We start from the raw sequence: 13628 nt of genomic DNA, 5'->3' as shown, positions 1-13628 counted from the left end.
AGATCCCTTCTCCTGTGTGCAATTGCTCAGGCCCAGGGGAAGCCATATGCTGCACCCTGATAACTTTAAAGCAATGCAAGTGTGAAGCCAGTTGTTTCATCCTGTGCTGAGGCTGGAGGAAATGCCACCTCTCTCCCTGCCATTCGATTATTTATTGCTGGGTCTCCAGAATTTTGCATTCAGGGGCTTATATAGGGACTAGATGCCTTTTGTTCACCAGAGTAGAGGCTGTGTGCCAAGGCTGCAGCCTGTGGGAGATACCTTCAGCTTGCAAGCTATGCTATCTGAGCCACGTCTTCTGTGTGGGAGCTCAAAGGAAGACAAATTAATGTGAAATGGATCCAAACCAGAACATTTCTATTTGGTATGCCCAACCAAAATAATTCAGCTGGCTAAATATGTTTAGTTTTGAGACCATTTTCCATTTTTAAAAAAATGCCATTTTGGTGAAAGTTTCCTTTCTTGATGCAGAAAAAGGAGAAAGCACACTTTGCAGAGAAATTTCCAATCATCCATATCAAAAGATCAGGGTGTGGGAGGAGTGCTACAGAGAGCTGGAGAGTGACTGAGATGAGTGGGGGAGCTGAGGAAAGAGCTGTAGGAAGCTGTAGGAATATCAGAGAACGGTATTGCTGTATTAAAGGAGATTGAAAGCACCAGCCACAGAGGAGGTGCTGCGTAGTGCTCACCCAGGCTAGAGGGGGCAATCAGGACTGTTTTTAGCAAAGATAGCAACCTGCATGCGTGCCATTGACACAGGCACTTCTTTAACTTTGGCTGTCATGTGTAATATACCTCCCACTCCTTCTCCACCTCCACAGAGGATTGCTTGCTAATATTTAATTTTCTCCTTCTGTTTAATTAATGAAAAGTTGGAGATTAGAGTCTAAATACATCTGAGAAACTGCAAGTATTGTGGCTTTTTATTCTGTGATCTAAACAACAAAAAAAATCCACAAAGCAGTATGAGCTTAAGTTCACTCAGCAGGGCGGTAAGATTAAATGATCTATTATAATAAACTGTCAGATGAATCAACCTGCTTCATCTATTGATATCTTTATTGCACTCCTCCAATTATAAATCCTACTCACTTGATTCACAGGAGGCATCTCCCTAAGAAAAATTTTTATGAGTAAGACTAGTAGGGTTTGACTCTTTCTGTACACAAACTGTAGGAACTCTGGAAAGTGATATTTGATAAAAATTACCCACCATATCTTCAGCTCCTTCACAAAGAGAGAGACACAAAAATAGAAGTTTCTGGGAGATGGAAAACATAGCAAAGCCTCAGTTAACACTATTACAGGTCTATGGTGTGGTCAGGGCAAGAAAGCCTTTTTCAAGTTTTTAATTTTGCTTTGATTTATACTGTGGTATCCCCTCTGAGTAATCAGCCAAATTTATTCATTTGTTTTGCCAGTGAACACAGTTGGATATGGCTGCACTCCAAAAAACAGAAGTAGCAAACTGCAGGGTATCCAGGCTGCTTAGGTAGCAGTTGTTGGAGAACAGAATAGGGAGAGTTTAGTTTTTGGTCTCTTTCTCCATCTGTCAAGCTTCTCACCAGTGCTGAACTGACTCAGGCAGGTAATTTCAAATAAAACCATGGTCAGATGCCAAATTTTTTATCCTTGTCCTCCTTACTGCACAAGGAGGCAACCTGCACAGCCAGTGTTGCACACCTCACTTTTCATGATGGATCTGGAAATCTTCCCAAATTATTTATGCAGAGCATCTTGCTTGCAGCCCCAAAGGACATAGCAAGCTCTGTACAGGCAGTTAGAGCAACTACAGTAATTGTTACCCAGTGAAATGCTGCTTTTCCTTCTGTCCTTCTCTTTCTGGAGAACAGAAACATGTGAGGCCCCCCCCAAAAAGGGCACTGGATGGTTATTTAGAAAATGCAAACTGAAAGCACCTGCTGAATCACTCTGATGAGCCCAGCTTTGTTTGCATGGCAGGATTAAGCAATCTCTGAACAGAGGGTGAATTGGTGCCTTGCTTGCATACTGGAGACAGGGAGAGAGAGGAAGGCATGAGAATTTTCTGATTTAATTTTTCATGCTCTAGCAAAACCTGGGTGAGATACCTTTCAGAAAGATGCTGGTAGTTTTATTGTGTGTAGATGTGTGCAGTTGTTAAAAAATAACAGAGGCCCAGAAAGAGAGGGCAGGGGATGCTGTCATGTTTCCTACCTGGGGTAATTTCTGCTGTCTAGGTTTATTGAAGTGGCAAGGTCTGGCCAGGATGGCTGCAAGGCTTTTGGTTGTGCCTGTGGGTTCTGAAGTATGTCCCACAGCCCCTCCTGTTTGCTGAGCCTTACGTCACCTGCATTCAGGTTTGACAAGCCTTAAATCTTTAGGGTGAACTTGGGTGACAGTCTTGGGCTTCATATGCTTTTTCTATTTATTTATTTGTTTTACTTTGAGCCAAGATGCTTCACCTTGTTTGCAAGAGTGAATGCAAGGGAAAATGTATAATTATGTTATAATGTTCTTTCAAAGGAAAGTTCCACAGACTTGAGAGAGAGGTTCAAAGTCACTTCACCGAGAAGTGACCTATTTGTAAGAGCTGACAGTCTTCTGCCTTTCTCCAAGAATATCCACACATAGGGTCTTACAGTTTGCTAGTTTGACCACATCCTGTGTGATCTCATGGTATTTTTATCATGTCATCCCACGTCTTACAGGCTGAAGGAAAGGCAGTATTCTGGTAAGCAGCAATCATGTCATGTTAGGATGTTTCCTTAATGCCAGGTATGTGTTCTGCTGCATTCTGTACTCTGTGTTGTTCCTTTGACAAGTGATTTATTAACTTCCTGAAAGCTTTTGCTTGGTTTTGTTGGTAATGTTGCCCAAACATGCTACAAATGTTGCCTAATGATTTATCACAGAGATCCTCTTTGAGCACAGTGATATTGCTATTTGCAGATGGATTGATGAGACGACAAAAACCTTAGGAAAACAGTCTCCTCTGCATTCTAGGAAGCCAGGGTGAGGTAACTGTGTATATTCAGGATACTTAGCATTACAAATATTTAGTATGTTCAAGAAGAGCTCTTACTGCTGACTTTTAAGTACTTAGCTTTTTAACCTAAACATACTTTTCATGAATGTTTGTGATTAAAATGCAGTTAAAATCTTGTCACATGTACTATTAGCAAAAGCAGTTATTTGCACCCCAGTGGCTGAAGTGATCCATGGTTTTAATTGGGCATAGAGAGAAGGAAAACGAGCAGCATTCTGGTTTTCAAAGAGTATATTCACAGCAATAGAATAATGTGCATTACAGCTCTGCTGGTAGGAGCTGTCTTTGTGCAAAGCATCAGTCCGTAGCTCAGAAAGTGCAGTGACGGTGTAAGAGTGGATTCGTACTCCCTGGGGAACCTGGTTTAGAGGGGCACTGCAACCTGGGCAGTCAGGGGAGAGGCTTAATGCTTGCCTGGAGTTACAGCTGCCTTCATGATGTTGCCTCTGTGATCCCCCAGCCTGGCACAGCTGGGACGTGGAGGCCACACTGGTGGGTCATATCCTCCCATGGAGCTCTTGGGACAGGGTCAGAGGCACCACTCCCCCACAGATGCTCTGGCAGCACTGAAGAGACCCAGTGAGGGGAACTTCTAAAATGTTCTCTAGCCTTGAGAAAGGTAACCAAATGCTGTGATTTGGTGCAGGTCAGCAGCTGTCTGAACATGAACCAGTGTGTGCCCAGGTGGCCAAGAAGGCCAATGGCATCCTGGCTTGGATCATGAATAATGTGGCCAGCAGGACCAGGGCAGGGATTTTCCCCCTGTACTCAGCACTGGTGAGGCCACACCTCAAATCCTGTGTTCAATTTTGTGCCACTCACTTCAAGAATGACACTGAGGTGCTGGAGCATGTCCAGAGAGGGGCAATGGAGCTGGGGAAGGGTCTGGAGGGAACTCCTATGAGGAGCAGCTGAGGGAGCTGGGGGTGTTTAGCCTGGTGAAAAGGAGGCTCAGGGGAGACCTTATCACTCTCCTCAACTGCCTGAAAGGAGAGTGTACTCTGGTGGGTGTTGGTCTCTTCTCCCAGGCAACCAGGAACAGGACAAGAGGAAATGGCCTCAAGTTGCATGAGGGGAGGTTCAGATTTGATATCAGGAGGAATTGCTTCTTAAAAAAAGTTGTCAAGCATTGGAATAGGTGGAAGGTGGTGGAGTCTCCATCCTTGAAGGTGTCCAAGAAACAACTGGATGTAGCACTTAGTGTCATGGTCTAGTTGTCAAAGTGAAGATTGGTCAAAATTTGGACTCCGTGATCTTGGAGGTCTATTCCAGCCTAAATGATTCTATGATTTATAGCTCAAAAGAATGAGTGGCTGCTGAGGATATATAATGCCTGAGGTGTTTTTTCCCCTGGTAGCTCCTGTAATCCAGTGTGAAAGGTCTTACCAGGCAGGCCAAGTGTCAGTCACTTGTCCCTTGCAAAAGACAGTCAGTCTTGTACAAGCAGATAAATATTTTGCAGCCAGTTCACACAGGTGGATATTCTCAAAGACAGAGAGGAGTTAGGTGCTTGTCTCCCTTTGACTTGAAGAGATTTAATGCAATGTAATAAAAGTCCTTATGGGAGTGATGGTTGTCCACAGCTGGCCTACGAATGTGAGGTGTTCACAGCTGCCCTAATTTCCAAGCCTGCTACAGTCTAGACACACAGAAACAGCAGCATGCTAACAAAAAATATGTGTTGTGCCCCAAAAACTTGTGAAGTAGCTGGGGGAAGCTGACAGTAGTGAGACAGTAAACATCGTGCCCAGTGCTCTGTAAGGTCAATTTCTTCCTCATTACCAGTGCCTCTTACTCCTGCTGCTGGGCAGTCTGCTAGCCAAAAACACCAAGGTAATAAACAAAGATTTATTTTTAAAGGCTTTTGTGACTCTTGAAGATATGTCTCAATTAGTTTCTTTTATTAAAACACTTACTTCTCAGTTAAAGGTCAGCTATTCATTCCCAGGCACTTACTTGGTTTTGGAAGGAGGAGTTCTTTAAGAATGTATCAATTAATTCAGGATTTTCTTCTCTTGAGCAGAATAACAGCCTAGCATAGGCTGGGCTTAGGATTCTGCTCCCATCTATAAGGGATGTCACAGCTCAGACTTTCTGGGCTTGGGAATGGTGTTGGCATGTTGCTAGAGCCTGCCAGTTTGCATGATATGAAGACTCTGGATGTCTAAAACAGATACTAACAAAACTATTCCTTCTGTTTTATTGCAGGCCTTCCCGTGAGCTCTCCAACAAGTTTAACGAGTAAGAGCAATAAAAGGGTTTGCTCTATGCACACCGATGAAAAAAGGCTGGTGTGGGTGGGAAAGGGACAGTCTGAGGAAAGGAAATGTTCAGGGAGCAAGAAGGATCTAGGGGAATAATGAACCTGACACACAGTACAGAGAAGCAGAAAAGTGATGTTCAGCTTGTAGCATTGAGTAACTTTGCTGTGATTTCAGCTGAGTACCATGTTGGACTAGCAGATACTGGAAAGAAAACATGGTGGGACCACAAAAAAAGTCAGGCCTGGCATATTACATGATGCCATGGGAAGCTGATATAAATAGAGTGTTTACCAAGGTGCTTGTTCTTGCCAGGCTCTCATTCCTCACCCTGTAGTTAGAAGCAGCAAGTCCCAGAGTAAGGCAAGTTTCCTGTGCTAATGAACCTGTATTGTCCTATTTTCCTTTTTCTGGGCTTATCAGGAAACAGCCTCTTCTGTACTGGTCTCTGCAGTTCTTGCTGCCGCTGCCTGCAGAATCTTGGCGCTCCTGTTACCATGATGGATGTATTTCTCCAATTCATTTTTATTCTGATCCCAGATTATTCCATAACTGGAAAATACCTTTGAGATCCAGAGAAACTAGACAGGATTGGCTGACTTGTGAGACTTTAATGAAAGAAGTGGGGAAATGAGCTTAAGGTTTTAGTTCCTCACTCTATTTTGTTCAGTACTGTTTCTTTTCAGCTGTCATGTTTCTTATTGATGGTCACAAGTAGTTAAAATGCTGACCTATGGTTTTTTCTTTCCTTCATTACTCACATCTTGGTCAATTAACACATAACCAGGAAAAAAACGCAGTGGATTTCAGTCCTCAGTTTTTCTCCTGAGGAGAGGCACACATCTCCTGCACAAATGCAGGGATACATATTCCTGTTTTTCAGTGCAGTTTGTTTCTGTTGACATTTCCAGTCAGTATCCAGGGTAACTCATTGCTGTGATAATTGCCTGCTTGCCCTCTATATAATGTAGTATAATAGATAAGGTAAAAAAAAGGCAGTAGTATTTCCTTGGGAAATCTGAAGCAATCACATGGAATTAAGAATTCATAGGAATTATTTTAGTCACTTGATGATGGCTCAGTTTCCAACCTTACATTATCACCCCTCAGCAAACAGGCACCGAGGGAAAGAGAATTTCTACTTTAAAGAAACAGTCATTTTTCAGAGATAAAGTCTTGGGCAATGATTGTTTCCTGCACTATAGCATTAGAATGTCTCAGTTATGACTGTATTGTTTAGGCACCACACAAACACTTAGTAAGTGATAATTTTTCCCCAGGAGGTTTCTGACTGTGTCCAGACAAATAAGGGTAGAAGAGTGGGGAAGGGGGAAAGAAAACAACCACAAAAACATTTTTTAATAGTGGGCATAAGTTTAAAATCAGTTTTGCAAGGAAGGGGAATTCCTACACGGTTGGGAAAAACAAACCTTATTTGTTACTGTAACTCCATGGATTAGAGTTACGTCGCGGGTTCGGTTTGTAACCAGGCGGAAACACCAATTTAGTGTAGTGGTTTGGTCCAAAATACTCATTACTGTTTATCTGCTGTGAGATAAGAATTTGGAGAAATGCAAAGCAGGCACCAAACTTGAAAGAATATAAAGAAGTTTATTAACAGACCTAAAAGAGGGAAAAAAAGAAAAAAAATTATACCACCTTCAGAACTCTCCTCCTCCCCCCACCTTCCTCCCTTCTCCCACTGGCAATGTAAAAAGACAACCCTTAAGATGTTCAGTCTGTTTACCACTTCCATAATAACCTTGTTTAGTCCATATAGAAAGAGAAGTCTCTTCTTGCTCGTGCTATGAAAACATTATCACAACGAGACAGCCGCCCACTTCCAAATATCATTCAGTCCATTTAGGAAGAGGAGTCTCTCTGCCTGCGTGTGAGTCCTTTCCCCCGACTTGCAACTTTTCCCGCAACTGCTTTCGAGGATCCACTCTTGAAGTTTTTTGGGGTACAATTTTAAGGTTGAGCCATTCAGGAACAAAAACAGAGGCCCTTCTCCTTCCCTGGGAGCAAAGGGTCTTCATCATCTTCATCGTTAGGACTATCTCTGGGAGCATCTCTAGGGACTGAGGTTTTCTCCTTTCCCGTTTGGAGCAAAAAAGTCCTCATCTGGTCCATCTCTCCCTGTCCAAACTTCTCATGAAATTACAGCTGCGTCAGCATCTGCCTATCTCGGCGCAGGTGCTTTTGCTTACGAGTTGAACACTCCACCCCCCATATCTTCATGAAGTTACAACAGGATACTCTGATATATCATAGCTTCACAACAGAATTTCAGCTTTAAGCATCTCCTCTCTCTCTTCCCTCAGGTTTTCAGCTCTTCACAGCAGTAAAAGGGTTAATCTCACCTCGGCCTTGCAGCTTTGCAGCTGGAATGTTGAATGTTTCTTATCGCAGTGGAGAGGGGGGAGAGCCAAGCCACTCTGGCTGCCCACGGCAAAGCAGTGGGGGGGGTTCCACGGATGGAACAGGTCCATCGGCTCCAGGATGGCCGTGGCCCGGCCCGGCCTGGCCCAAGCAGGGCCTGGCCGGGCCCGCTGGCCCCCACACGGGGCCTGCAGCCACCTGTGCCAGCACGGAAACGAGAGAGAGCTTGGGGGGAGAGTTTGTCTATTCTTAAGTGTGGATCACAGAGGTGGTCACAACTTTAAGTGGCTTAGAGAATTGTCCATATTCAAACTGACCAGCTGATAGGTTCTATCAGTTCCCAGAGGAAACTGTAAGGACCCCTTAGCAAGGACATCCCTTCCGGGACTATGCTTGCTAACCTATGACAAGTTACAAGTACTGCCTATACAAAAGTTTCTGTAAAAACAGGGACATGTCTTTCAGAGACTTAGTAGAACAAAATTGTATTCTAGACCTCAAAATGGCCATAAGAAATTGGTTTTAATGACTTAACTAATTTCATAGCTTCCACCCAACAGTTTGAGCCCTCTTCTGTTCTTTGGAAGAGGAACCATGCGATCCTACAGGTGTGGGTTGTGAGTAGGTACCTGAGTAACAAAACCTCAATGGCTGTTACCATGTTCTCACCACTTTTATATGGAGCTATAACCTCTGCTAGGACCCCTTTTCAAGAGATCACCTTCCCCAGATGCCTTTGTTTGAGAGCCACTTCTGATATTTAACCAAGCAATGGAAATGCTTGACCTTGCATCACATCTGTCCAGCCAGTCAGCTCCTTCAGTGGCAGTGAGCACTTGTCTGCTCAAGCCTCCATCCAATATGGAATGCAATCCCATGTGTTATACATTACACCCAGGGAAACACCGATATATGCAGTTTCTGTTTTCTCTCTGGAAGTTTAGTCATTGTTTTTTCATAGGCTGTATGCAGCCAGGTAATAAATATTTTGTGTTGTTGATACCTGACTCAAATTCACATTAGCACCTGAAGGTAGAAATGTATTCCTTTAAATCCAGCCCTAAAAAATGTCCCAGAGGCTCACAACAGTCATTGCTCTCTCCAAATGTGGCAGAGAGCAGGCACATTCATATATAACAACACTCAAGAAACTTGCTATCTACAAATATTGCACCTCTTCAGAATTCTTCATCTACTATTAGCACTTTTTTTTTTTTTTTTTAATTAGCAGTGAATATTTTGGTCTTTCTTCTGTTGGAGACAGGTCTAATTTTCACTCTCTTTCATGTTTATTTACTTGTTAAAAGTTCTTTTCAATGTTGAACAGTACCATAACCTCCTCAAAGTGAAAAACTTTGTAGCTCACAACCTGTAAGTGGACAAGCAGACAATCCTAGGGAGATCTGCACCCATACAAAGTGTGTGTTTCTTCTAGGCCATGCTAGATAAACTTTTCCACCCTTCTTGTCAAGTTTTCCAAGTATTATTGAGAAGAAATATAGATGTGAAGCACCAAGTTGAAGCTCCAGAACTGGGGACACAGAAGTTGTTTTGGGAGGGTGATTTTTCAGAGGGAGTTGTTTGGGGAATTCTGGCAATACATGTTTACCTGAAAGGCAATATTTCTTTTGCATGTCTAGCTTCTGGAAATCCTAAAAGCAGTTCTGGAAACCAGACTCAGACAGGGAGTGATATCCGCTATTCTAGTGAGTATTCTTACTTAACTGTATGGCTTTTGAGTTTTGAGCTGGTCACTTTTGCTTTTGATGAGTGATTGGCACAGCAGACAAATTAAACCGGCATTTTTATTTGTAGCCTTACTGGACTTAAGCCCTATTACAAACCATTTAAATGCTGGTTATAAAACTCCTCTCAAAGAAAAACAGAGCTTGATAAGTTTACACCGCTCTCACTGTAGAGCAGCACAGGATTGATTCAGTGTGGTAAAATTGAAAAAAAAAAAGAAAAAAAGAGAGAAAAAGAGTCATCCCCTCTGAGAGAAGACACAAGGGAACATACAAAAAAGTTGCTCATATACATGTTGTACATATTATATGAGTGTGTTGTTGTGAATGTATGATACACATATACTATTCCTATCGTCATGGGAGGAAAGGTCCAGGAGGCAGTCTTCTGCAGACTCTTTAAGCACTTGATATTTGCCTGATGCATGCTACTTAATCTTTCATTTTAATATTATGCATCTCTGGGGCAAGAGTGTTGCTGCAGATTTGCTCTTTCCTACCCAACATACTGGCTAAGCAAAATATGTTTGATGCTTTCCCACTGTAAGCGGTCTCCCTCTAGTTCCATAGATGCACAGATACATCTATATGAATATTAAATATTAATTGCATCGAGAGCCATTGAATGCAGCCTCCCCCTGACACAGGGTTTAGGCCAGCAGGTGGAACAGTGCCTGATAAGTTTGAATGTGGCTGGTTGCTGCCAGAGAAAAGATAAAAAGGGAGAAGCTGGGTTTATATGTTTCCCCGGGAAAGCTTTTCTTCATTACATAATTCTTTTTTTTTTTTGCTTCTTGGCTGGGAAACACCTGTCAGGAAATGGCAGATGGTGGGAAATAATAAAAGGAAAGAAATGTCCTCATTTTAAAAGGAGATCTTGCATTTTCTATCCCTCGTTGTAAGTGCTGTGGGGAATGTTACTGAATTACATAATTCCTTGGTGTCTTCCTGGGTGCACAATGCTAAAACTCTTTTTTTTTTTTTTTTTTTTTATTTAAAAGAGGAAAAAATAAATTGCATGTTCAAAAAATTTATTTCTGGAACACAACTTTCTCACAAAACCTTTGAAGGCCATCAGCATTGGGGTTGAATGACGAGTGTTTTCCTCAAAATTATGATAGACCCAGTGGAGCAGATGCTTTGTTCTTTTATTGAAAAATGGGTGAAAGCAGTTCCACAGGGCAGCACAAGTGTCAGGGAAGGAGTAAAGGTGGGAGAAGGAAGGTGCTTCAGTCTTCCCTCCCCAGAGAGTCCAAGCCTGAGGCTCAGTGGTTGCAGGAAGAGTAACAGGAGCAGCAGGTTACCCTGCTCCAGAGAAATGGGTAATGTTTGGTGAAATGGAGCTGGAGGTGCCTCTCACCTTAGTGTGTGTTAGTGCCTATACACAGAGGCAATGTAAGCCAGAGGCAGCAGCCAGAATTGTTCTCCCTCTTTTGCAGATGTTATCTTGCCAATTGTCATCACCCTGATAGTCATTACCCTCTCTGTCTTCTCACTGGTGGCTTTGTACAAGATGTGCCAGAAGAAAACTCCAGGTATTTGGTTTGCTTTCTCTGCAGGGGAGGGGGGGGAAATCAATGTGCTTTTCATTATTAAAAGATCTCTTTTAGATTACCTTAACCATCACTGTTGTGGCAGTCTGGTGGGAAAGCCTTTTGTATTTTGAAGTGCTTTGCCTAAAGTGGGAAACTAACACTTCATTTTCAAAATCAGTAGGAAGAGCAGAGTGAGCAAAAATGATTTTTGGAGAACATATAATGCTGTAAAGCCTTTTGTTCATGATTTTGCAGCTACAAAGAGCTAACAAACACCTGTGCTAACACAATCAATCAGATAGAAATAGACAGTGAAAACTAAATTTGAAGATATTCAACAAAATCCCTTTATTTATTTTATCTTTCTTCTAGATACAGGCAAAGAAATATCAATGTTTTCTTTTGGGATATACCTGATACATACACACACACACACACACGCACATGACGCATGAGTAAAATTTTCCAGTTACAGTATAATGTGCATGGAACAAAATCCCTGAGCAAATAGTATTTGCAGAAATAGTCATTTTGACAGAGCAGCTAAAGTCAGTATCTGTTTCTCTGTTGTCCATTAAACACTTAAGATAATGGGTTATGGTTCCATCAGAGTCCATTTGATGAATATTCCAGGGCTGCCCAAGTAGGCCACAGGTAAGTGGAAATCTCCATTAAGTGAAAATCCAGATCTGAATCCAGACTGTGGTTTTTCTGTCCCTGTGAGCTGCCGTGAGTTAGGAGACCTGTGCAGAGCTGTGAAATCACCCAGCCTTGGAAATACAAAATCACAACAGGGTATTGAAACTGTAAACCAAGACAAACAGTGTGTCACAACCAATTTAGCCAATGACATGGCAAAACAGACCCAGATAAACAGAGGAAGGTATGATCCTTACTTAGGAAATTACTGAATATTCAGAGTCAAGAGACAAAGATGTGAGATGAAGAACATTTCCTTACCAGCCTCCCCTCTGCGCAAATGTCATCAGAAACTGTATTAGCAAATTCATTTTGAAGCTAGAGTAGGTATCTGTGGTGCTTCCTGTAGGAGTTGCCCAGACCCATCCAGTGCACTTCCCCTGCGGATGGAAAGCCCCGTATTTGGTGCCATGGAGTTGGTGCCATGTCTCTGATGTAACCCCCAGCCCCTTCTATCTGCCCACACTTGCACATAAGCATAAAATACATTCAGCACAGGATTCATTTTGGAGACAAACCTGTTCCTCATCGATGGGGATGACAAACTCTGTTCTTGGATGTCGTGCCAGGCTGTACCCCACAGGGGGTACGGCCTCAGGAACACCCTTGTTCTCTCAGTCCCCTCAGCCCGTATCTTTTAGCTCAGTTGTTGTGTACTCAAGAACCATTGCATGCTCATGTCCTCTGTGCCAGCTACCCAGGGATTTGGGAGCTGCAGGGAAAAATGTGCTTCTGTTGTGCTCTCGGGCAAGTCCTCTGTCATTCTCCCTGGTTTCCAGAAGCATCAGTATGAGCAGCATCAGTTCGCTTCCATAGATGACCAGAAAAATAACAATTACTATTGAAGCTGATTGATTGTGTGAATGAACTTAATGCAATACTGCAAAATTACAACTGAGCCTTGTGCCAGCAACTGCAATAGTCATGTCTAAACGTTTGGGGTTTGAGTTCCAGCAGTCAAAATGATATTAACTTGTTTTTCTTCTTCCAGAGAGACAAGAGAATGGCGCTGAACAGTAAGTTGGATCCTTTTCATTGCTTGGAGATCTATCACAGGGCACTTGTAAATGTAGCAGATTTTGCATAGGATTTTCTTTCATCTTTCTCTATTCAAACATAATAATCAGTTGCCACCCCAAAGAGAAATATCCTGTTGAAAGTGCTGCACTTGCAGTTATTGTAGACCTGTATGCATGATAAGCAGCTGTTTCAGCATGGGTAGAAATGTGGTGACTCTCAACTGTTTTGCAAGTGGTCATTTTGAAATGGATAAACAGCTTATACTGTGCCACAGGACTCACTGGCCCAGTCTTTTTCTTTTTTTTTTCCACTTTTTCCTCCATTGATCCCTCCCCTCTCCCCCCACATCTTTTCCCACCCCCCTTCTTTTGTTCATGTTTTCCTTCTTTTTAATGTGTTTCCTTTTTATTCTGGGTTATTTTTGTATTTATTTATTTATATTTATATTTACATTTCTTTTGGTCCCCATTATATCATGTTCCTCTGTCCCATCTTGTTTCCACTAGACCATTTGCATAGGCTCAGTTGAAATAGTAGCAGCATAAGGAGTGTGAGGAGAGGGAAACTGAGAAAGATCCATTAGAAGATACATGCTAAAGGCCATTGAGCTTGGCAGTGGCCACTTCTATGACCAAAAGCAACATTTGGGCTGCTGATTTACTTGGTAGCCCTGACTCCCTGGGCATCTGAAGTGGTCCTTCTTTGCAATTCAATATGTCTAAAGGCCTTGCATTGACAGAAAAAGTATGACTCCTTTTCCCCAGATGTACCTCCTCTGTGAAGTCCTAGATTAAGCCTGGAGTCATTAAACTTGATTTATTACATATTGTAAGAGAAAGGTATTTTCAGAGATATTGTTATATGGTGTTTTCCACCACCAAGATTTCCACTTCATCACCCCATGCAAAGCCCTTTTTAAGCCTGCCAGTGTAGACTGGAGTAGATGCTGCCTCCTCGG

At 42.5% G+C, this 13628-nt stretch overlaps 1 protein-coding gene across 8 annotated transcripts in view; it reads left to right on the top strand.

The window, feature by feature from the left end:
* Window positions 1-13628, top strand: part of EMCN (endomucin) — a 55257-nt gene that overhangs the window by 27880 nt on the left and 13749 nt on the right. For 7 of the 8 annotated variants that reach the window (XR_007203776.1, XR_007203772.1, XR_007203771.1 and 4 more), the window contains 4 exons: window positions 5237-5269; window positions 9312-9377; window positions 10856-10951; window positions 12642-12666. Coding sequence is in view for 2 of the 8 variants with exons in the window: in XM_048304513.1 (XP_048160470.1) it covers window positions 5237-5269; window positions 9312-9377; window positions 10856-10951; window positions 12642-12666 (220 nt within the window). In the remaining 6 variants the exon portion in view is untranslated. The remainder of the gene's footprint in view (window positions 1-5236; window positions 5270-9311; window positions 9378-10855; window positions 10952-12641; window positions 12667-13628) is intronic. The other variant, XR_007203774.1, reaches the window with a different exon arrangement.

Source organism: Corvus hawaiiensis, chromosome 5, assembly GCF_020740725.1.
Source record: "Corvus hawaiiensis isolate bCorHaw1 chromosome 5, bCorHaw1.pri.cur, whole genome shotgun sequence".
NCBI lineage: Eukaryota > Metazoa > Chordata > Aves > Passeriformes > Corvidae > Corvus > Corvus hawaiiensis.
This window is presented reverse-complemented; position numbering and strand designations above follow the sequence as displayed.